The sequence below is a fragment of the Xyrauchen texanus genome, chromosome 20 (assembly GCF_025860055.1).
Source record: "Xyrauchen texanus isolate HMW12.3.18 chromosome 20, RBS_HiC_50CHRs, whole genome shotgun sequence".
Taxonomy (NCBI): Eukaryota; Metazoa; Chordata; class Actinopteri; order Cypriniformes; family Catostomidae; genus Xyrauchen; species Xyrauchen texanus.
In genome coordinates, this window is record NC_068295.1 from 35,731,263 (window position 1) to 35,757,163 (window position 25,901).

The 25,901-nt window shown below is 36.8% G+C and overlaps 1 protein-coding gene across 4 annotated transcripts in view; it reads left to right on the top strand.

The window, feature by feature from the left end:
- The window catches only part of LOC127660706 (protein quaking-like), a 130,755-nt gene extending 105,450 nt beyond the window's left edge, over positions 1 to 25,305 (top strand). The window contains exons 5-9 of one of the 4 annotated variants that reach the window (XM_052151084.1): positions 12,301 to 12,388; positions 14,690 to 14,984; positions 16,703 to 16,721; positions 19,824 to 19,833; positions 21,184 to 25,305. In XM_052151084.1, the coding sequence (XP_052007044.1) occupies positions 12,301 to 12,388; positions 14,690 to 14,984; positions 16,703 to 16,721; positions 19,824 to 19,833; positions 21,184 to 21,266 (495 nt within the window). In that variant the 3' untranslated portion in view covers positions 21,267 to 25,305. Of the gene's footprint in view, positions 1 to 12,300; positions 12,389 to 14,689; positions 14,990 to 16,702; positions 16,722 to 18,184 lie in introns of all 4 variants that reach the window. The other 3 variants (XM_052151081.1, XM_052151082.1, XM_052151085.1) reach the window with 3 other exon arrangements.
- The last annotated feature ends 596 nt before the right edge of the window (positions 25,306 to 25,901 follow it).

Sequence of the window (25,901 nt, forward strand, 5' to 3'; positions counted from 1 at the left end):
ATGACATTCTTTGTATTTTTCGCATATCCCAGCTAATCTGGGGTCAGAGTGTGGGGTGGATTAATGTGGATAGAAAACTATAAGTAAATCATTCTTAGGTTGACGTGACACTGTGACACTGTGGCTCTGTGGCACTATTAAAATGTTGTTTGTTTGATCATCCAGACCGGCCTGACACAACAATATTGTCTCATTAAAAGGTGTGATTTGTCGGCGGGACTATCTGTTTGCTGACTATTTGTTGACAGTTCAAGAAACCTTTGGGAATTTTTTGTCATTATTTTTTGGCATGTAAACTCTTTCTACACTTAAACTCTATTATTTTATTGTGAACACTCAGTGAAGGCAACTCTTTGTGAATTATCAATCATGATTCACTGAGGAACAGAGCCTGGAGATGTTGCACTCAGGAGTGGGGTGAGATAAACCAGCGTGCAGCGGTGCCGTGCTGAGGAACAGGAAGGAGTGTCGAAGAGATTGAGGCATCTCTATGGCTAGAAGCCAATTGTTCGTGTTTGTGTGTTGTAAGAGAGCAGCTGCGTGCACTGCAAGTGGAACGCTAGCATCCGGTTACTACTTGCCAGGTCCTCCCATCCACATTCTGTCAATTATAGCACCTATCTGTCCTTCAGCCTTTCCGTTCGGCCAATGACAGTCTATGCTGTGTTTGGCTTTGCATTTGACAGGCTTATATGTCCTTGCCTTTGAGAAATTGGTACTAACAAGATAAAGTGTTTAATAGAATAAAGCAAAGTATACAATTGGATCATATTTTGTTTTGTTAGAGAAAAAGCAATAACGTGAGTGGTTTAAGAGAGAGAGGGTGGGGGGACATTAGATGTACTTAGCGCAGAAGACAGTAGTAACAAAAGAGAGAGAAGAGCCAAAGAGATACAAAAGAAAAGAAAATAACAGGCTGAAGGACCAGCAGACAAGAGGGCTCAGTGTCTCTCAGCTCACCATGCACATAACAATTCTATCGATCCCAGTTCACAAAGAAAAACAGCCAAAAAAAGCAGCTGCAGAGGAGAATGCATGTCAAGGAGGAGGATAAGGTAGGGAGGGAGAGAGAGAGAGAAAAGCTCTGTTCCAAAACCTAGTGAGCTGCCTGCCTAGACAGCATTTAAAGACGTTGTGCTCCCAACAAAAAGGCTGTACCAAAACAATATGGCACCTTCTAAGATACCACATGTTGGCCAAATTCTAAGTCAGCATTGCATTTATCTTTCATTGAGAAGGGAAACTCAGAATACACTGCGATGAGCTTAGTAAATAAAATCATCCAATATGGCAGATAAGTAAAAAAAAGATTGATTATAAAAAAAATATTTGTATATAATGTTATATTTTTGTATTGTTTTGTTCTATTATTTATTTATTTACTTATAACAATTATTTTTAGCATTTATTCTAACTTGTATAATTTATTTTGAATTATTTCAATTAAGAATAATTATAGTAAATATACATATTTTATTTAAAACTTAAATGAATATTTATTTTGTGATTTTTATTCAATACATAAAATTATTGATAAAAACAATAGGCAAATGTAATTAAAGATTGATTATTTAACCCAGTATTTGTGTGCTAGATATATTTGTTGTTAATCTTGTATATTATTTTTATTGTTAATTTTATATATCTTATATTCTTATACACAGCGTTGAGCTCAGTGAATAAAATCACTCAATATGGACACTTTTCACATTTTCCGTGTTTGGAAAGCGGAAGTAAACTGAAATGGGGTAAACATCTATAGCATTAAATGGGATACCATAGCAAATATTATTTTTGCATTTGCTCCATAACTTTCCAAAATTGGAAGAAAAATATAGAGCAATGAATTACGGCAGTTAGCAGAGGGAAATATGCCAAATTTTCTTTGATTACATTTTTTATTAATGACGGTAATATAACACTTAAACATATAATGTTATAAATTGAAACTAAATAGGAAAAAAAAATGGTAAAAAGTTTTTGCTAATTAAGAAATAAATTAGTCATCACAATCTGTGAAAAGGGTCAATTGCAGAAGAATTTTTAAGCCATTATATATATAAAAATAATATTTAAATCAAAGCTAACTTTTATATCTATTTACTGTATTTTATTCAATACATAAAAGTATCCATAAACAAAATGGTAAATCTAATGAAAATGTACTTTCTTTTTTTTTTTTTTTTTTTATCTTTTACCCAATATTTGTATGTTTTATGCATTTTTATTGTTATTATCAAGTCAAGTCAAGTCAAGTCAAGTGGTTTTTATTGTCGTTTCAACCATATACAGTTAGTACAGTACACAGCAAAATGAGACAACGTTCCTCCAGGACCATGGTGCTACATAAAAACAACAAAGGACCAACATAGGACCACATGAGACAACACAACGAAATAAAATACCTATATAAACAACCTACATATACCTATATAAAGTGCACGTGCAAACATGTGCAAAAAGTACAGGACAGTACAACAAATTACTGACAATGAACAGGACAATAGACAGTGCAGCGCCGACCAGTACTCAGTAGTGCAAAAAGATGACAGTTTCTAAAAATGTAAACATAACATACTATGAGATAATGTTCTATGCAGTTATTGAGGTAGCAGACAGTTATAAAGTGACAGTTATTAAAGTGCAACTCAGGACACGTGTGTGTCAAACCAGTCTCTGAGTATTGAGAAGTCTGATGGCTTGGGGGAAGAAACTCCATTGGAATCCATTGCAAACTCGGAGGAAAGGCACATAGAGGGTGTATAACATGTGTAAAGGGATCATTCGTGAACACCTATTTGATTAATAAAATGACAAATGGGTCAATCTATGGTCTGATATGTGCAAGTGAAAGTCACCAGACCACAAGTGTGTCATTTAGGACCGTGCCTATATATATATATATATATATAGATGTCTGTACACAGTAGACAGCAAGGCAGCGCACTAGGTTTTGGAAAGAGAGCTTTACAGAGTGAAAGAGCGAGATAGGCTCCCTGACAGGCTATGATGGAAAGTTGTAGGCTGGCAGGCATTGTGTTGTAAAGGTCATTGTGATCCCAGTGTGAATAGCTCCAGAGTGATTCCTCTTTATGCTAGTGGACTAAAAGAATTTTACACTGCCTGACTTGAGCACACACACTGCTCTAGTCTCTCTGGCCTCTCATCATCTCTGTATCTTATCACCTCTTATCTTTTCTTCTTTTAGGAACATTTTACACCTCATATTAACATCCGTATTGGGTGGTCTGATCAGAAAGGAAGTCCAAAATATTTTGTGATCAGATCACTCAAACCACATTCAGAGCATCACAATTTGCTGTTCGCTTTGAGCGTCACAATCCTACACACGGATGCTCACACATTAACAGGACCGCTCTGGTGCAGAGAGAGGCCCTTTGTGCTGTCAGAGTGCAGGATCGGCCCACGGCAACACTGTCTTAGAAAGAGAGAGAGATGAAAACAGAGAGATGATAGCGGAGAAAAAGAGGGAAGGAAGAACGTGGAGCGTCATAGAGATGATTGAGGCTTGGAGCAGAAAGATGTGATATTCTGTTAATCGTTACTAAGAAATGTTGTCATCAAATTTGAACCTTGCAAAAGTGAACAGGAGGACAACTGATTTTGATTTGTGGGGAAAACATTTGTGTTTCTCGACAGATTTTGTATTTTTTTGCACATCAAGTAGCAACCCAATTCTGCCCTTCACAGACAAAACACAGTAAACACGGCAGTTGTGGGTTTGGTATCGATTCAGATTTCCCAGTTTGATTCGATTGTGATTCACAAGTCTATGATTTGATTCGATTCTGATTAATTTAGCTATATTTCACTTCTAATGTTCATTTTGCTTACATATGAATGGAATTCTCTCTGTGCTAATGCTGTTAAATATACAAGGAATCTTTTAACTTGATACATTAGGAAAATAATCATTTTAAACATTAAGAAACAGGACCCAAACTATGTAGCTCAATAGAGCACAGTGACAGCCCAATTTTCCAGCCGTCTGGCATCCAGAAGTATTTTCCCCATTCATTTCTTTCATAGAATTAATAAAATCCTTCATAAAATTGTTCATTGTAAGCTATGAACCAAATCAACCAGCTCCAAGGAGAATCACAACATCACAAACTTATGTATTTGAAAATCGGACATAAAGACAAAGGTATAAGGCTGTGTACTTACCGTCTTTCCTGAGGGCACAAACTACAATCCCATGAAGCATTGCGAATTATTTCACTGAATAAAAAAGTATGGGAATATATAAAAATAATGATTTTAGGTTGTTGATTATAAGTATAGAAACAATTTATTTTGCATTTATTGTAAAATATTCTGATATGAACAAATATATAATTAGTGTAAGAGTGAAGAGAGACCAACTTGATTACGTAATTCACACTGCCTCATGGGAGCGCACAGATGCCCTGAGGTACATTTTTTGCAGGTTTTGTTGGCCACGGTTCTCTGATTGGTAGTTGTTTACCATGAATGCTGCTATTAAAAAAAATTTAAACAAAGAAGTTGAAAACACGTACGGATGGTTTCAATGGAAGCATATACAATCCACGAACTATCGATTTCACCCAGCCCTAGGATTTGTATTTACTGCCATATTCATAGTCTTGGGGCCCCATGAAATCCATTCAATTGTTTTCCAAATTCCATTTAGTTTTATTCCAAATTCTGTGTTTTCCATTTTATTTTCTATGAATTGCGTGTAAGTTTAATTACATTTTATCATAATTGCATTTTATCAACAAACAAAAAAACTCAAATCAAATTAATTCATTAAATTTTAATCAAATGAAAACAGAACAAATACTTTTCAACATACCATTGTATTGATTTCTATTAAATGGAGAGCGTCTACTGATCCTCACGCAATCCAAAACCTAAAATTTGAGTTTTGTTTTTTATTATTATTATTATATTTGTATGTATTATTATTATTACTTCTACTACTACACAGAATGTTACATTTTACTATACAGAAGTAAAATATATAATATATATTTTTTTTTTTCAATTTCATGCATCTAGTTAAATGGAGCTTTTTTGGGGGGATTTGGTGGAAAACCAGATGTTTTTGATGGCTTCACTTCTCACCTCTGGGAAAGTAGTTCACTATAATAGTTAATGTGCTAATGTGCTTATTTAACTACAAAAACATATTGTCTGCATGTGCTGTGCAATAAATTGCTCTGCTCTTTGTCATTGACACACACACACGTGATGTTAATGGTGCGGTTAGTGTGTAAGCAGTGGCTTCTCTCATTCTCTTGATGAATTGTGCATTTATACAGCCGTGGCCAAAAGTATTGGCAGTGATATCAATTTTGAGTTTCGCAAATGTTTCTGCTTCAGTTGTTGTGGTGTTGATTCACATTGTTTCTATGTGATTAGATGCATTTTAACTAATTGCAAAAAGCTTCATTGGCCTAAAAATTTTTACTTTATAACAAAAACCCAAATTTAACAGTTTTTTGGTCCTTGCACAAAATGACCAGCTAACATCATTTCACTAATCATATCAGCAGCACCTGGGAAAGTGTGAACGAGTAATAGTCAGGTGAAATTCTGTCATTCTGATTGGATTATTAGAGCAGACTGATTGCTATAAAAGGAGGGTAAGAAGAGCTTCCAATCATTGTGTTCTTGTTAGCAATGGTTACCTCTAAAGAAAGACATGCAGCCATCATCGCTTTGCATCAAAATGGCCTCACATGCAAGGAAATTGCTGCAAAGAATTTTGCACCTGAAAGAACCATTTACCGGATCATCAAGAACTTCAAGGAGAGAGGTTCAGCTGCAGTGAAGAAGGCTTCAGGATGTCCCAGAGTGTCCAGCAAGCACCAGGACCGTCTCCTCCTGAGGAATCATGTCACCACCAGTGCAGAGCTTGCTCAATATTGGCAGCAGGTTGGTGTGAGTGCATCTGCACGCACAGTGAGGCGAAGACTTTTGGACAATGGCCTGGTGTCAAGAAGGGCAGCAAAGAAGCCACTTCTCTCCAAGAAAAACATCAACGACAGACTGAAATTCTGCAGGAAGTACAAGGATTGGAAAGCAGAAGACTGGTGTAAAAAAAATGTCTCTGATGAAGCCCCCTTCCGACTGTTTGGGACATCTGGAAAATCAATAGTCCGGAGAAGAAAAGGGGAACGCTACCATGAGTCCTGTGTCATGCCAACAGTGAAGCATCCTGTGACCATCCATGTGTGGGGTTGCTTTTCATCCAAGGGAGTGTGCTCTCTCACAATTCTGCCCAAAAACACTGCCATGAATAAAGAATGGTATCAAAACATCCTGCAAGAGCAACTTCTCCCAACGATCCAGAAGCAATTTGGTGATGATCCGTGCATTTTCCAGCATGATGGAGCACCATGTCACAAAGCAAGAGTGATAATATAGTGGCTCGGAGATCATTACATTGAAATTTTGGATCCATGGCCAGGCAAATCCCCTGAGCTTTATCCCATAGAGAACCTGTGGTCAATCCTCAAAGGGCAAGTGGACAAACAGAAGCCCACAAATTGTGATCAACTACGAGCACTAATAAGTCAAGAATGGATCGCCATCAGTCAGGATTTGGCCCTGAAGCTGAAATCAGCATGCCAGAGCGAATTGCAGAGGTTATGAAGAACAAGGGTCAACATTGTAAATATTGACTCTTTGCATATATTGAATGTTTTTGCCAACAAAATCCTTAAAAACTTATGAAATGCTTATCATTGTTTTCCAGTAAACCATAGAAACATGTGAAAAAATAATCTACAAATACTGAAGTAGCAAACTCTGCAAAACACTGTCAATACTTTTGGCCAGGGCTGTACATTAATTTCATCCCAAATATGTCAAATTCCATGACATTCTGCATTTTATAATTAATTCAGTTTTTATAAATGGATTCTACGATCCATTTCCGGTCCGTGTTTTCCACAATGCAGAAATCATAGAGCCCTACAGTCTGTTTTCTCAGAATCTGAGCATATTTATGCTAAACCCATGTGTCATAAGACAGAACATAGTCTGAGAGACAAGTTTTGGTAATCATTTTTGTGTAGTGATTGAAGTTTGCCTTTACATGGCAGAATTTTTTTATCGTACAAAAGTAAACATAAAATGAAACATTGAAATTTAATACAATTAGCATGAACTGCACAATTTGTAAAACATGACATGACTAAATAGGAATATTAAAAATTGTATAAAAGCATAAACAACCGCAGAAGTGTAATTTACACGCAAGCCTTTATATTATGCAGTCTAGGTCATCATTTCTTCTACCTTCTGTTGTTTGGTTCACAGTTTTCAGGGATGAGGGCATGTTATGAAACCTGTCCATATTGATAACTGGATTACAGTAAAATGTTTACTGAATACACTGTCTTAAAAACGATATGGATAGCAATTCTCTTTTTAAAAAGTTGCAAAATTTACTATTCTAAATATGCACAACATATATAATTAGTTCTGTTTCATTATTTGTATTGTTTGAAGTTAGCATTGCTGTTTTTTTCCTTGCTGTCCGCAACCCTATCAGAACTGACTTGTGACCCATTTTTGGGTCATGACCCACTAGTTGTGAAACTCTGCTTGAGAAATGTACAGTAAAATTCAACTCACTGTGTCTCTGGTGCTAAGTGTGGTGAACAGGACTAGGTTCTGAGTGGGTAATGAGACAGACTCATTTTTAAATTACTGCATCCCTACAAATCCAAGCCTGAACCTTCTTGAAATGCTTTGATGACATCACAGCACCTCTCACTGGCACATATCTGATACTGCAAGCCTGTTAACATTGACGTTAGTAAAAGCACACTACCGTATATCTCTTCTGTAGTGTAAGCACTGTGTGCATATGCATAGAATATCCAGATGATATCTACCAAAACGTGCAGGAAAACAACAAAGCACACTGTGCATTGTACAGAATCCCTTTGTGACCAGTTTGAGAAAAATAAATATTAGCCATGCTTTTTTACATGCTTTTCAGACTCATTATTTAAATGGGCTGCCAAGAGTTCAGACCTTTTTTTTAATATATATATATATATATATATATATACAAAATTTGATTAAAAATGCTAAATAGTATTTTTTGACACTTGCTGAAATAAACATGCAACATAACATGGTCTTGTGACAACAATTTAGCATATTATGGTTTGAAATGTTTATTGTTGCATAATGTCTACTGTTTCACATACTATTTTTAAAGAATAATAAGCATTGTATAGGATATTGTGCAGTATTCAGTAAGTAAGCTAGCATTCCATTCCAAACAAAAACCATTTGGACTATTTCTCAAGAATGTAGTGGGCCTATGAATACTGAATTTGATTTGAACTTCTGTTTCCAGTGTAGCCAATGATCCTTACCTAATATGAGCTATGATTTTTAACATTTTCTTTTTTTAATCTTTTGCATTAATTGATGAATTTCCAAGAGTTTAGATGTTTTAACTCAAAATTGGATAAATACAAATTTTATTTATGATGATAAATCTGCTTGCTGAATTAAACATGCATGTGTTGCGGCAAACATAATCATTATAAAGAGGTCATTTAACAACAATTAAGCATACTATAAAAAGAAGAAATGTTATCCATTTGCCAACTTTTATACATGAAGTGCAGATCAAAGTGATTATCATAGCAAAAATTGCATGTCAAAGGAAGTGACTGCACAAATATTACAAAAAGTATTTTTGAAAAATAAAAATAAATGTATTTTAAATAAAAAGAAAGATTTAAACAAAAATGTATAATAAAAAGTAAATTATTTATTTAGTCAAGAGATTAAAAAGTAAACAATTACATTCCTACATATCAACAAAATGCTAATAATAATTAAAAAACAAAAAAAAATGTCTTTAAATGCCAAAAAAAAAATAAATAAATAAAATGGATGCTTGGAGCCTGTCTAATTTTAGTTAGTAGAATGTTCCAGATCTTTGGGGCATAGTGGCTAAAAGCTGCTTCACCTGATTGCAAAAAAAAAAACAATCTGGAGCATATTTTGATAGACAGTCAGAAATACTTCTCTTTGTGTATCATTAAATAATGCATACTGTTTTACATACTAGTTTTTAAATATAATTGTAGGCAGTACACTGTGCAGTATGCAGTAAGTAGTACACTAATATTCCATTCTTAACCTAGCCATTAAATAGTACCTTTTATCAGTAAGACTAACCTCACTTCACCCTTATGAAATCTTCAAAACAACAAGATATAGCTTGCTAATAGAGCATTGTATGCTCACAGCCACCCTGTAGTGTAGATCAAAACAACAACATGGTACCAAATAAAATATTTATTTCCAAACTTGCTATGTAAGCCATCTCTAAAAAGAGTTTTCCCCAAAACTTTCTCACCTCGTCCTCCGGTTCTCATAAGTGAATAAGTACACAGCAGACAGGGCCGACAATCTCAGAGGCCCCACTCAAGGACAGGGTACATTAGGCAGATTAAATAAAGACAGAGAGTGATTTATAACAGCTCTGTCCCACTCTATTCATCAGTAGGCTCTTGACTTAATAAGATATTGATATTTAGATACACATGGAGCAGGCAGCGTTTCAGTGGTGACGGGAGGGCACAGGGGACTGGGGCCCTTAGAAGAGCTTTGCTGCTGGGAAGTAAATACATCTCTCTTAACATAGTTCATCTCCATGTGGCATAAACAGAGGCCGAACGAGTGAAGGCCGGGTGGCACTTATCTCTCTGAGTGCATTGCTGATGTGAGGGACGTTATCAAAGACGGCTGTGATGGGGAGACTGGCGTGGCCATTCAAATAAGCATTGTAGTTCTTTTTGTGTTGTTCCATATTGCAGATGAGCGGTGTTCAGGAGGCTAATTTTAAATAATAGTTTACGAATCTAAAAGCTATTCATTATTTAAAATAGTTAAACTACAATAAACTTTAAAGGTTAGATAGTTCACCCAAAAATGAAAATTCTCTAATCATTTCCTCACCCTCATGCCATCCCAGATGTGTATGACTTTCTCTTTTCATCAGAACACAAATGAAGATTTTTAGATGAATATCTCAGCCCTGTAGGTCCATACAATTCTAGTGAATGGTGGGCAGAACTCCAAATAGCACATAAAGGCAGCATAGAAGTAGTCTGCATGACTCCAGTGATTTAATCCATGTCTTCAGAAGCGATATGAGTGGTGTGGGTAAGAAACAGATCAATATTCAAGTCCTTTTTTACTATAAATTCAAACAAGTAGGTGGTGATATGCCCAAAGAATGTAAATCACCAAAATCAAAAGAAGAATGTGAGTGAAAGATAAAAGTGGAGATTTATAGGAAAAGGACTTAAATATTGATCACCCACACCTATCATATCGCTTCAGACAACATGGATGAAACAACTGGATTTTTATAGATTATTTATATGCAGCCTTTATTTATTTTGGACCTTCAAAGTTCTGGTCACCATTCACTTGCATTGTATACAGAGCTGAAATATTCTTCGAACAATCTTCGTTTGTGTTCTGCAGAGGAAAGTCAGACACATCTGGGATTGCAGGAGGGTGAGTAAATAATGAGAGAATTTTAATTTTTGGGTGAACAATCCCTTTAAAAATATATGTATAATTGAATAAAAAAATTATATACAGTAAGGCATAAATAGTTTTCATTTATCAATTAATGTTATACAAAGTCATTAAAAAAAATCTAAATCAATTTAAAAAATCTAAATCAATATTTGGTGTGACCACCTTTGCCCTTAAAATAGCACCAGTTCTCATAGGTACACCTGGACACAGTTTATCTTTGTTGTTGGCAGATAGGATGTTCCAAGCTTCTTGGAGGATTCGCCACAGTTCTTCAATCTATTTAAGTCTCAATTGCTTCTGTCTCTTCATGTAATCTCAGACTGACTCAATGTTCAGTGGAGGGCTCTGTAGGGGACATAACATCTCTTGCAGAGCATGTTCTTCTATTCTAATCTTTTCTATTTGCAAAAGTAATGTTTGGGATTCTAACATTTATATTTCCTATTGACACAGTAAAGCTGAAGATATAAATAACCATCTTAAGACAAATGCTTTTGTGAAACATCTTATGTGCCTCAGACTTTTGCACAGTACTGTGTATTCAGTACCGGTCAAAAGTTTGGGTCACATACTTATTCTTTATTCTTGAACTTTTTTCACATTTTCGAATAATATTAAAATCATCTAAACTATGTAATAGCAGAAATGGAACTATGGGAATTAAGTTGTGATTATACAAATCCAAAATAAATCAAAACTGTGTTATATTTTAGCATCTTCAAAGTAGTCTTTGCCTAGAATTTGCAGACATGTACTCTTGACATTTTCTCAACCAACTTCTTGAGGTATCACCCTGGGATGCTTTTTAAACAGTGTTGAAGGAGTTCCCATCTATGTTGGGCACATATTGGGTGCTTTTCGGTCCAAGTCATAAATTTCAAAAAATAAATATTCGTTTTTTAAATACAATTTTAGTTTTGTAATGAAATATATTATTATGTTGGCATAAGTATATATATTTTCTAGAAAAATAATTTGAAACATTAAAGAATACAACTTCAGATCAGGTGTATATTGCACATTGAGTGCAAGATGATGTCTTTATTTTTGTCCATTTTTCCAGAAGAGAAAGACTGTACATTTTGATAAGATAATTTTACCAACTTTAGGAGTAGCCTGATTCTCACAAAACCTGTCAAGAAAATGTCCTGGTCATATTGTACTCCATAATCAAAAGAAACTAATAATAATTAATATTTTGCATACAAAACTAAGCCTTTTTGTAGGCTCGTTAAGATTTATTCTTTTTACGCTCTGTGGAAAAAGATGGATATCTTGAAATATATATCAATGAATTATAATCTATTTATACATCATAGTAGTACTGTTATCTTAGTAGATGCATCTTTTTTTTTTCAGCTCAGTTGTGGTAAATGTGACAAAATGCTGTTTTTTATGTCACGCTACAGTACATTGCGTCTTGTTGGGAAAATTATTGCTTGATGAAGCAGAAAATGCTACACTATTTTGAAAACAACTGAGATTTTCACGTTACTGAATACTGTATTTAAAATGAAGGAAAGTATCACTCCTTTCGTTAAGGAAAAATGTATGTGAGATATTGTGTGTGAGATATTTAAGAAAATGAGCTAATGCTAACAACTACGGTGAATAGTGGCAGATAGCAGAGTTTAATGTATATGTCTTGTATTTAAATATATGGTGTCCGTATGTTTCCCTATTTCTGACATCTTTGTATGTATTTGTTTATGCCGACAGGCTGAAGGGGAGGACAGTCTGAAGAAGATGCAGCTGATGGAACTGGCCATTCTTAACGGCACCTACAGAGACGCCAATATTAAATCACGTAAGCGGCCACCTCCTCTCCCAAGGAACACAGGCAGTATTGTGCGAGGCTTTTGTGACCGCAGCTTTCAGTAATCCCCAGCACTGCTCTCTCAAATATCCCTGATTCTCTGATAAATGCTCTGACAAATGCCTCAGCAATATGATGCAGAGCTAGCCCTTCCAAACCCATAGAAGAATAATGAGATCAAATGAGATCTGTTTAATATCTTAATTGTTTCTTCTAGACAGCAATGAGATAAAATGAAGAGCAAATGGAGAAATTTCTCCTGCTTTTCATATTTTTCTCCTGAGAAAAATCTCCAGTAATCTCAGAGTAGAAATCTCAACAATGGTTCTGAGATTTGCTAAAATGAAAAAGTTTACAAACAAATATCAGTGATTTCACTATGAATATTTCTCATGTTTTTTCAAGACTGAATTATCTGGGCTATGTTATCCACATGAATTTATAGCTCTATACTGTCACTGTCAGTACGTTTATATGCACTTTAAAAGTTTGATTTCAGTTGAACTAAAATAATAATTAACCTCTTTAGTCTGACTGAAATCTTACCAGTATAATTTTTGCAAAGTCGGCCTAACAGACCTAGATCATTGCAATTGTAGCTCAGCTTTATCCGGAATGTATACACATTCATTGGACCACAATTGGCAGAGGTGTTGCGTAATATGTATTTACCCAGCGTATTTGATGCCCTGAAATATTCAATTACATGTTGTGTCACAGACAGATGAAGCCTGTAGTTTGACTACACAAAAAACTATGTAGCAAGATTATAACTGTGCATGTAAATGTACTGAACGTATCAACACTTATTTATCTTATTTTGGAATTTCAAGAGAAACTTTTGAGACAGTTGATAGTTGACACATACAGTATATGAACTGAATATTGCATGAAGTCTCAGTTGAGTCATGAAAAAGCATCCTCTTAGCAATTAGATATTCTTCTGGAAGAGCTGCTAATGAACCGAAATAATTGAGAAAATGCACTGCTATCTGTGAAAACAATGTTTTCTTAATTTAAGGCATGTTGTGACAGCCTCCTTTTCGCTTTGCTGCTTCTGTAAATAGTACTGAAGCACTGTAGAACTGCTGCTGTGCGATATTGTTACTAAGGTGTATGTTTGACTTAATCAGCCCCTTCCCCTCTGCTGAAAAGACCAGCATATGTGCAGTGTTAATCTCGTCAATGAAATTGATGGCTAAAATATTGAAAACCCTGTAGTTCTCTCTTGGGTACCCACTAAAGCTAATCGGGGTTAGCCAGACTAGTACCTTGATGAGAGACCTCCTGGAGAACACTATGGTTGCTGCTGGATGAGGTATTAGTGAGGCCAGCAGGGGGTGCTCACTCTACAGTGTGTTTGGGTCCTAATGAGTGATGGGGACAATAAACTGTAAAAAGGCACTATCTTTCAGATAAGACATTATGCCAAGGCCTTGACTCTCTGTGGTCATTTAAAATCCCTGTGCACTTCTCATAAAGAGAAGGGTATCCATTATCCACTTTGCTACAGCAGTCGTGAAGCTGCATTTACATGATTTGCCACTTTGAATTCCACATGAAAACCACTTCCAGAGAATGTCTTGTTTTGCCTTTTGCGTTAGCAATTATATGTAATGATAGTTCATCCGAATTGTCTGGAGCGTGATGCTGGGGAAATACTGATGCTTCACTTCAGCGGGTCTTTGAATGCTGCTTTTCAACAGTCCCATCTAGGTTTGTTTTGTACAAAAAATTACAGTTAAGTGGTCCTTTCTCCATCACTTGATCACTGACACAGAATCACTGTTTTGTGTTTCTGGTGTGTACATCAGTGTAATGCCCCGCCAGACACGGCACAAAGGTTCTGCCCTACTTTAACCAATATTTAGCATTCACACAGAGCTTAAAAAAATTTCAGAATCGAATGTGAAAATTGCTAAGTACATTAATCGCGATTAAGAAAATGTATGTGTTAAACATTTTAATTTATTGGATGGGTTAACATGTTCATTTCAACAGGTCTAATATATACACCGATCAGCCACAACATTAAAAGTACCTGCCTAATATTGTGTAGATCCCCCTCGTGCCGCCAAAACAGCATCAACCCTCATCTCAAAACAGATAGTCTTGCCCCAAACTCACTGCCATTTTAGCAGTCCCTTGCCTTATTTACTAATGAATAGCTAAGCAGCTTTTCAGCTTTGTATCCAGTATATTCATGTGCATGATACTAACTATTTTGTCTTTTTGTCCCAACCCACCCGTCTTCATCCACCCCCCACCCTCACATTTTTCTGCTCACCGCAGCTGCCCTTGCATTCTCTCTTGCAGCGAGCGCCCAGGCACCCCGGATCCTCACTGGCCCAGCACCCGTCCTGCAGCCCACAGCCTTGCGTACACCCACGCCCGCGGGGCCCACCATCATGCCCCTCATCCGCCAGATCCAGACTGTCATGCCCAACGGCTCAGCCCACCCAGGAGCCACCACCCTTGTGCAACCCGGTCCGGAGTCGGGCCTGATTTACGCGACACCCTATGAGTACCCCTACACGCTGGCTCCTGCTACCTCTATTCTGGAGTATCCAATAGACCCCAGCGGGGTGTTAGGTAAGCATAGCTCTACCTGCCAATGTCCCAATGGTTCAGCACACCACCTCGACCAAAACCCCCTTCAGCATGGGCAGTGGACCCCCAGACCCCCACACCTATCTTGATTCTACACAATTCTTCTTAAAGATCACCTAAAAATTACATTTTGGTCATTGTGTGCTAACACTCATGCCGTTCCAAACCCTTTCTTCTTGGAAAAAAAACACATAATGAGAAGTTTAGTAGAATGTTCATGCAGCTCTTTGCAATATGATGTTTGGAGCTCTCCAAAAATGACTTATAGCACCATAAAGGTGTCATGAAATCTTCTCATATTCTTCTTTGTTTGAGGATCAAACCAAAATGTAAATCTTCACAGCTCCAGTCCCCAGGCACATTTATGGAAAACGGCAAAACTTCTCCATTTGTGTTACATATAAGAAAGTATAATTTTATGAGATTACGTGACTGTGGCGACATTTGAAAAATGTATATTACGTGGTTCCTGAGACCTAACGTGGCAGCTCGAGGTGAAATGTCCACTGTGTGGCACTAAAAGCGAGTTACATTTCTCATTTTCAAAGTTAATGCTTTTAATAAAAAAAAACCTACCTTAAACCTTAACCTTACTGATAGTGTCATAAAAAGCAAATGTAGGATGAAAAATGCAATTGCTGAAGCAACCATGTCACTATGTGGTGCTTCTATGACACTCTGCAGGACTCGTATCCTGGTCCTTTGCATGCAAGTGTAACGCTCTATCAGTTGAGCTACCATGCAATTTGATCACATCTGAACAAGCTTGTATATGTAGTTGGTTATGCAATGCAAACAATAAAATTTATCGCATGACAAGATAGAATTGTTAAGATACAGAGCGAAAAGTGCGTGTGAGGGAATAACAATCACTGTTGTTTTATCGCTTCTAGTGTTAAGTTGACAAGGAAAGCTGCCGCAGTACTTGCAATAAACCACATAAAAATCATTTAGCAAAATTCAAAGTATATTAGGCCTATGTGATTATATGAGACAGGTTGGTGATACGGGTTTGGAATGACAGGAGGGTGAATACATAAAATTATTTTTATTTTGGGGTCAGACTGTTTCTTAAAATAGACCTCCATACCCACACATACAGGCCCAAATCCTGCCCTCCTACTCCAGAAGAAAATAATTTTTTTTAAAATATAAAAACGCAAAAAGCTTTTTCCACTTAATCCATTTAACGTCATACAATCCTCCCTCATCACAAAAAAAATAAATAATTTTAAGAAATGTTTGTATAAATGATTTGGCTTTTAAGTGCTCCACTGGCTTTATTTGAATAATGAGAGCTCTCTCTCTCTCTTTCTCTCAAAAACCCTGTCCTCTCCTCTCCACACAAGCTGTATGACTTCATTAAAGCACTTCAAAAAAGCTGATTATGAATATCATGTTACCAACAGCATTCTGGCAGTTTAACACTGGCTTCTCCCAAAGGCACGGTGTTAAGTTGACCAGCTACAGAAAGCCTGTCCCAATGCCAAGAGCAACGTGTCCTATTAGAGCCCATAAAGAAAGGGTTAGCTGCTGTCCAATTAGCATGTTTATTGAGCTAGTCTCAACCAAGCTGGTTCACAACAGCATCATAATTGGACTTCATCAGCATTTCTTGGGTGGAGGGAAGCACCCTAAACGGGCGTTCACACATACAGCGATTTTCACATAGAGTACACATACAACCTTTCTCAGGTTGATTCCCCCAAAATGTGTAAACATTCAGTAAATTTACATGTGTAGTTATAATCAAGCTTCGGTGGGTTTTCGCGTACTTTAGCTACAGTGTTCATCTGTCTGTCCAAGTATACACTACACAATGCGTAATCAAATATTTGATGGACTTCAGCTGAGGAAGTGACAGTAATACTTGACACGCATTACCTCTGTCTTTCGAAGCATGTGCATAACACTGAAGCCACTTGTGGTCCAATTTCAAATGGCATTTGAAAAAGACGAATTATTGTTTTACGTCGACTGAAATCAAACTTTTAAAGTGCATGTAAACGTACCGACTGTGGTTCTGTGGCGCTATCAAAACATTGCTCTGTTTGTTTGAGCATCCAAACCAGCTCTACACAGTCCTGTTGGCTCAACCAATGGTGTTTGGGGCCATCTGTTTTTTTCTGAAAATTGGCAGATTGGGGGCGTGTTCGGGAAACCTGTTTGACCCAAATGCAGCAGCAATTACTTCAACTTTAGTGTGAGCATTTCCACTGTTCTATATGAATCGTCTTAGACAACATACATACACTCATTAAGCACTTTATTATGGACACTATGGTTCTAATAAAGTTCCCTACGTGGTCTTCTGTTGTTGTAGCACATCCGCTTCAAGGTTCAACATGTGCATTCTGAGATGCAATTCTGCTCACTACAATCGTACAGAGCGGTTATCTGAAACCAGTCTGGCCATTCTCCATTGATCTCTCTCATCAAAAAGGCATTTCCATCCACAGAACTGCTACTCACTGGATGTTTTTTCTTTTTGGCACCATTTGGAGTAAATTCTAGAGACTGTTGTGTGTGAAAATCCCAGGAGATCAGCAGTTACAGAAATATTCAAACCAGTCTGTCTGACTGCAACAATCATGCCACGGTCGAAATCACTGAGATCACATTTTCCCCCATTCTGAAGGCTGATGTGAAAATTAACTGAAGCTCCTGACCCATATCTGCATGATTTTATTCCTGCCACACAATTGGCTTATTTGATAATAAGTAGCTGTACAGGTGTTTCTAATAAAGTGCTCAGTGAGTGTACATAGGGATCAAATCAAAGTAAATGATGAATGGAAAACCGTGTCTGAAATTGTCCCCATTCTGAGTACGTTTGATTTCAATTCTGAGTACGTTTGATTTCATGCATTGATAATTGTTCATGGCGTTCATGATATGATACATTATGCATTGCTGACATTTATATACAAACACTTTCCCCTCCAGAATGTTCATTTTTAACAAAAAAATATATGGTCGGTTGTGTATCCCACCAGTAACGTTAAGACATACAGCAGTTGTAACACCCACTACGATCAACAATGCAGCCACTCGGCGACCACCAATGATTAAATCGCTGCACGTGTGAATGCCCCATAGGAAAAGGAAGGGTTTTCTGGTGGTGGGAAAGGTGAAGGAGTTTTTCACCATTTGTTCTTTCTTCTGTGACCTATACAGGGTCCTCAAAGGCCGAAGAGCTGCCGCTCTACCTGGGTTTTCAGACCTGTCACATTCCCATCACACTCCAGCGTGGAGAGCCAACCGGTCGGCCTCCATTTTAAAGTGGCCCCTCCTCTGTCCCCACCCCTCCAACAAGCCCCTCCCTCACATCACAGACACGCCCCATCCTGTGTCCCCCACCTCCCTCAAATCGGACTGGCTGGACTCCCCAGCCTCTTTTACTTTCTGTTTGTTTTTGTTTTTTTTCATCGAATCATGTTTTTATTTTATTTTTTGTAATTTTATCAATGTGATGTTTTCGTTTGTTGTGTGTATAGTGATGTGGGAGAAAAAGCACTGAGCCCCAAAACTGCTGCACATGTCTTTCTGAATGACCCCCATCCCTCAGACTGAGCGGGCTGCATCAGGGTTAGGGGCATCAGGAAGGGCAACATGAGGATGGTGAGGGGACAGTGGGGGTCAAATGGGGGCTTATTAAATTGGGAGGGGGCACTATTTGAGAAAGGGTTATCTATTGAAAGCCAGGCTCTTCACCAAGCAGTTTTAGGACAGTTTAAGTTCACTATACTGTAATGGTGTCTTATGGCTGGAAAGTCTTAAGAGACATCAACAGTCACATAGAATACATTGTCGGCTTAAAGAAACATTTCTGTTTAAAAGTGAATCTCAAAACGTCTTTTAAGAAGATTTAGGTTATATTTTCATAACTTACATAAACATTTTTGGAAAAAATAGAAAATACAGTACTGTGCAAAGGTTTTAGGCACTTGTGAACATTTTGGCTAAGTGAGGAATTCTTCAAAAATAATGCCATAAATAGTTTTCATTGATCAATTAACATCATACTAAGTCCAGTAAATATAAAAAAGCTAAAGCAATATTTGGTGTGACCACCTTTGCTTTCAAAACCAATTTTCTTAGGACACCTGGACACAGTTTTAATTTGTTGTTGGTAGACCGGATGTTCAAAGATTCTTGGAGGATTCGCCAGTTCTTCTATCTATTTAGGCTGCCTCAGCTGCTTCTGTCTCTTCATGTAATCTCAGACTGACACATTTAGTTGGGATCTCTGTGGGGGCCATGACATCTGTTGCAGGGCTCCATGTTCTTCTAATCTTTTCTATTTGCAAAAGGAATGTTTGGAAGTCTAAAATGTCCTGTTGACAGTAAAGCTGAAGCTATAAATAACCATCTTAAGACAAATGCTTTTTGTGAAACATCTGACTTTTGGTCAGTACTCTATATTGGCATAAAGAAAATAGCATTTTTGCATCGTAACATTATTTTTAGCTATTCATTATTTCATGCTCATCGAAAGATAAGCATATTTACCCCACAAATTCTCATTACTGTAATGCAAAAAATAATAGTGATATATTATTTGAAATGTGTACATGGTCGTATCTGATATAAATAATAATAATACAAAATCACATTATGTCTTTACTGTAATGGTATTTTTTTATTACAGTAATGGGGATCTAAGGAGAATTATCATTGAGAATAATAATAATAATTTAAAAAAAACTTGCATTACATTGTTTTGTTTTTTTGTTTGTTTGTTTGTTTTTTAATGAAAACTTAAACTCATTCGGAACTGAATTTGTTAAAAACATAAAAATATAGTCATACATAGGTTTATAGTTGTTTTACCTATGTTTATATTTTAACCTGGATATCACCATGAAAATAGCCATAGAAGCTGGCATGGCGTTAACAGCAAAATAACATTATAACAACATCTTTGTTCCTTACTATTTAACTCAAATAGATTTTCATAATCAGAAATTAAACTTTTACTTTACTTAAAAAATGTAAGGCAGCAATTAAACTTATTGTACTTTTTCAATTTGAGTGGGTTAATTTGTTTCACAGTGTCCAGTATAAGAATCTGAGCAGAAATTGAGCTTAATTACCATTTAAATAGTGTCACAAAGCAAAAAATCTTAATAGATGCAAAAATAGGCGGCTTTTTGCTAAAATATAATTTCTTCCTTTTTTCCAATTGATTTTGTTGTAAAATATGACCCAGACATGTTCCTGTGACATTCTCCCTTTGAGTACCATATAGTCTTATGAACTGTCCTAGATCGTGCTTTTGTGAAACCTCTGACTAATTGTGTGTGTTGCTTCCCCGAGGACGGCCAGTCCCGGCACTAATGTCCCATTCCCTTCCTTTATCCTTTAGATTTGGCTTTCCACACAAAAGGCAAAATGTGGAGCCTCACTGCGCCCCTCATCCCATCTGAGTGTTAACACACACATGCGCTTTCGTTTCACAGCTGCCTTGTTGGTTTTGAGTGTTGTTTGTTGAGAAGCATGAATCTGGGCCTAGCAGTCAGCCACACACACTCCTGTTTGTTTACACTGGCTATTCCCAGAGCCCAAAGAGGCTGTACTTGTAATGCCATACATATGCCTCCATACTCATACATTTCCCCTGGACTGTGCTGTTGACTGCTATGTTTTAGAGTGGAATGGAAAGAAAGAAAAATCGATCAAACGTTGTCCTGCTTTACTAATCACTTAATTCATTGCTGTGCATTTCTATTCTTTCTTTTTTGTACTATACAGCAAATGTGCCTACATATTTTCCTCTCTGTGCCCAAGCTTAGAGAGTGAGTTTATCAGTATTATATTTAAAGACCTTCTTCACTGTCGCTCCACTGCAAGATTACGTGACTAGTAAAGCTCCCTAGTTAGGGTGTGTACTCCTGTGTGCTCATCACTTATGTATGTCATACTGCATCCAAGCTACGCAAAAACCCACAGATCCACCAAGGATAAATGAAATCATGTTTGAATTTTGTACTTTATAGATTTGCATATGGGGAAAAAAGTATTATTTGTGCCTTAACTTGTATAATTTAAATGATTTGCTTTTGTCAAACATTTGGTCATACCGATCAATTATACGAAACCTGTTTGATTCATCTGATGGAAACTGTGAGGTTTGATTGATCTGTTTTTTTCTGGTGATGTTATTGTAATCTAAGCAGGTGCTGTGACAACTAAGGTTCGAAGGCACGAACTGCGCGTCCATCCTTACCAAAGGGTAGTGACCGCAGACAGAGGTTAGTTTAGTCCATGTGCTTCTATTCTTTATCAGTAACAACTCACTGTTGGTCCTGATCTTTTGTGCAACGTGTGCAGTGTGAGCACGTTAAAAGATCCAGTGCTTGAATTCAGCAGACTCAGCCTTCTGTGCCATTTTATAAGGTGTGTAGAATGTGTTTTTTTAAAGCCTTTGTTTTCTGTGCACACACACACACACACACACACACACACATGATCTTTCCTGCGCAGGTGGAGTGGTTGACTCCGTTATTTTGATGACTTTATGACTTCAACATAATGTTAATGACGAATAATGGAACTGTTCATGTGAACATGGGCTTAAATCAAGTTTCCATTATGCTCTTATCACAAAATTCTAATTTGTAGTTGAAGTTTCTAATACAAAAATTCTATTTAATTTTGTTGAATATAAATAAGTCAATTTGATGGAAATGTGTTATTAAATTGGAAATGTGTTAAGTCAATCGCAAAAATAGGTTGATTTATTGATTTTTATTGTTATTATAATTTTTTCTGTGGTATAGGGTTTGTTCTAAATAACTAACCCTTAGTTCACCCGCAAAAAATGTAAAGTCTGTCATCACTGAAAATATAAATGAACTCTCAATGCAAAAACTTTCCATTTTAATTTACCCTATAAACTTTGCAAATAATTCAACTCCAAGTTCTAACGTTCAGACTCCGTTAAAGGTTTGATTTGTAGATAACTTCAGCATGCACGCTATCTGTATGGGAATTTTGTAAACTTTATATTTAAAATTTACATTTAAAGTTTGATGTGTAGATAATTTAAGCCTTAGGCATGCTATCTATTTTGGGGTTTAAATAAAATTTTGAAATGTAAAATTAAAGTTTAATTTCAAGTGACTTCAAGTAATAGAATGTTCACCATTCAATCTATTTGACATCGACGAGTACTTGTAATGTAATCTATTTACATTTGTATTTTTATTATTATTTACAAAGAATCAAAGCCTAAAACCTCAGCTTACCTACATCCTTAACACTACTCTTTTGCTGCCCAATAACTTTTAGAAATTAAATCCATTAGTAACAGCTAAAAGTACACCAATATTATTACATGGTTTGCATAAATGTTTAAAATTGTAACCAACCCACACTACCCACTAAAGTAAGATGGTAGTGGTGTGGGTAATGATTTGACAAGCAAAATGTGCATGTTAATTTATTTGCAGTATTCAAGACAATGAAACTGAATATTTCCAAAAATTCAAAACTTACAGTATATTTGCCTGTTCACATGCATCTAGTTGCATTTAAATTCAGTTGGCGTAGGTTAAACATTTGTAAGTGACGTGTGTGTGCACGGTTAATATGTTTTGTTTGGTACCATCTTTCATTTGGCTCGCTTTAACTGCCAAAAAGACCACGGATATCAAGCAGATCAGAAACTGATATTTTTGGCAATGTTGTATTTTCATATCCTTTTTGTGCTATATACAGATTTTATATAATAGAACTACTGCTTTGAAGATACATTTAAGAATCCATTTGCACAGAGCTTCCAGAATTACATTCTGTGCATTTGTACTGGACCACACCAATCACTTTTTTATTTCAGCCATTTACTTATTTTATTATTTCTATACTGTTAGTTTTTGTCTAATTTCAAAAAGAGATTATATGTGGCACAAATCTTTTACTTTGCACTGAATAATAAATCATAAATATCATCTCCTCTGCTCATGATAGTAAACATGTTAAGTAAAACCTCCATCAAACCTCAGACCATTAAACTGGAAAGAATCTATCGAGTTCCTGTAAGATCAGAGTCTTATGGTGCACCACTGCTGAGTGGCAGAGTATAGATCAGGGGTCGGCAACCTATGGCATGCATGCCAGCATTGCATAATCACTGGCACGCCAGCAATGGCGAGAGAGAAATAGACTGTTTTATTTATATAAATTCTGCACCTGCATTCTAATCTACATCTTGATGTAATACTTCCTCATGATCACGCAGAGTGTTTTCATGAGCTGAATGGGAGGCTAAACTAAAAGTTCAAATGTGACGAGACTGCAGTATACCCAACAGACTCAGGCAGTGCGTGCAAGCCATTAGCAAGCCCGACGGCTCTTCACTTTCGGTTTGTCGCATGAGTAAACGTGCCCACTTTGCTTTGGTCAGGCAGCGCGGACGATAGCCAACATTCCGTTTTTTATTTGTTTCTTTATGCTTCAGAACAACACAATATTTAATTAGGAAAACACCAGTTTTCACCAGATTTCTCTCTTTAAACTGTGGTCACACTCAAAATTACATAAACGATTAAAAGAGAAAACATAAAACCACATTGTGGGAGTCTATTAAAAATATAAATTAAACTTGGAAATAAAGTTGTAGGATTTTGCAGATGCGATTCAGCGAAAAGTGCTAAATAGTTTGATTGGCTCGTGATGCGCGAATGGCTTGCACGTGCAGCGTGAGTCTCGTCATACTTTAATGGTGTTTAGTCTCCCATTCAGCTGATGAAATCACACTGCGTGATCATGAGGAAGGATTACATCAAGATGTAGATTGGAATGCATGTGTAAAAAACTCCATATACTGTAAATAAAATAGCCTGCCGAAACCTGGGAAGGAGGATGGACTCGCTGTCTTGGAGTCCTCGCCACTGCCATCCTGACGGCTCCCGTCAGGCCCGGCAGTCTGTGAGGACTCACTGCGGTCCGCAAAGGGAGGAGTGTGCTGTTGTCCGCCAGAGGTCAGAGGAGTGGCTGAGGACTGGGCGACGGCTTGTCCGGGGACCGGCGAGCCAGTTTTCTCTTTCTCTGCTCTTTCTGTCACTCCGCCTCGCTATTTCCCTCTCCCTTTTCCCTCCCCTCGTCTCTCCCAGGGCTCCAGAAAGGCGGGGAAGACCTGCTAGCATACACGACAGGAAGGGAGGAGAGTATGTTATGCCGGAGGATTTCCCGGCCTGAGTTGGGCAATGGAGGAGTGTGACGAGGAGGAAGGCGGGGTGGGGCCGGGCCGTAAGGACACACGCTAGGCCCAGAATCGTACTAATCAGCCGGGTGGGGGACAAAGATGAGCCGGAGGCACCAGTTCGAGAGAGAGAGAGAGACACATGCGGCTGCTGTGTGTGCATATCTATGTGTTTGTGTTTAAGTTGATTTGAGTTAATTTATGTTATTAAACCTTACGTTGACAGTTCAGCCGGTTCCCGCCTCCTCCTTGCCCACCTTACCCCGTTACAACTGTGTTAACTCGTTTTGTACAAAAGGACAGGTTTTCTTTCATTGAAGCACTTTCAGAATATGCTCATGCAGGATCATGATTATATCATAATCATCAGGTTTTGCATTCAATTAGAAAAATACAAAATAGAAACATTTTCACAAGTGAACTCAAACTTCGGAAAATCACATACATGCCCATGTTTTTGTATTGTTTTGTTCCATTGACCAGGAAAATTAAAAAATGGCACTCCATGTCAAAAAAGTTGCTGACCCCTGGTATAGATGCACTTAAGAAAAAAATCCACTTGATATATGTTTTTTTTTTTTTTTTTTATGTTTTACTGTACGATTCTTTTTATTTTTTTGTTGAAAAGAAAATAGTATTTACTTGTTGCTTTTCAAAATATATAAAAATATATATAAAAAAAATATATAAAGCAGGAATGTATATGAAATGTCAAATTTTACTTGTATTTTGGAAGAAATAGCAATGATATTATAGAGGGCTATTTGTAGGAAAGTTAAAATGTGCATCATAGCAGCTTTATAGCACCACGTTAAAGAATTTCCTATATTTTTGGATATATGTTAGGGCTTTATATGGTTGACAGGACTTTTTCAATGTTTATATGCAAAGGCATTTTTATATTATGTGTCCTGTAATTTGTCAGTAGTCTGCAATGCCGAGGGTAATGGCTACAATTCCCACGGCTTGAATTTCCATGGCTATTATATGCTAGAAAATACCTTGTAGTGTTGCTTTGTATCATTAAGGCCAAGATTTTTATGTTGTTGTAAATAGAAAAAAAGATTTTGAAAAGGCAATAAAAAGTTTTATGGAATAAAAAACAATCAGCAGTTATTTTGGCCCTAAATTGTTTCTCCTCTCAATGTGGACTAAATGCCTCAATTCTTAACAAAACATTAATCTTCCATCTCCATCTTAACTACCAGCTTAAAGCTTAGCAGCTGCCTCTCTCATGGTGCGTTCACACTACACTTTGTGGTCCATTCACTTCAATTCTTACGCATACATTAATAAAATTGTAAACTCAAGCTTCTGACTTGAAGATGGTTGACCAATAATGGATATAAACATCACAGATTGGCCTCTTGGCTCAATACAATTTGGCTTACAATACAAATGATATAGCTGCATGGTTTGCAGTGTTGCAGGAAAGTTGAATAGAAAATGTAATTTAACATTTAGAATATATTATTCTTTGTTTTTAGAGAATAATATTTATTAAAATCAATAACCCTATAGTGTTGTGGTCACTTATTTGCTGATCCGCAGTTCAAATTCAGACCCAAAATTGTTAGGATTGCTTACATTTACAAAGCAATTTGGCTGCCAACTTAAAATTGAATTTTCCTGAACAGCACTTTGCTCATTTCATTTCACAGCCATATGACACACTGACTCCTGAAAGAG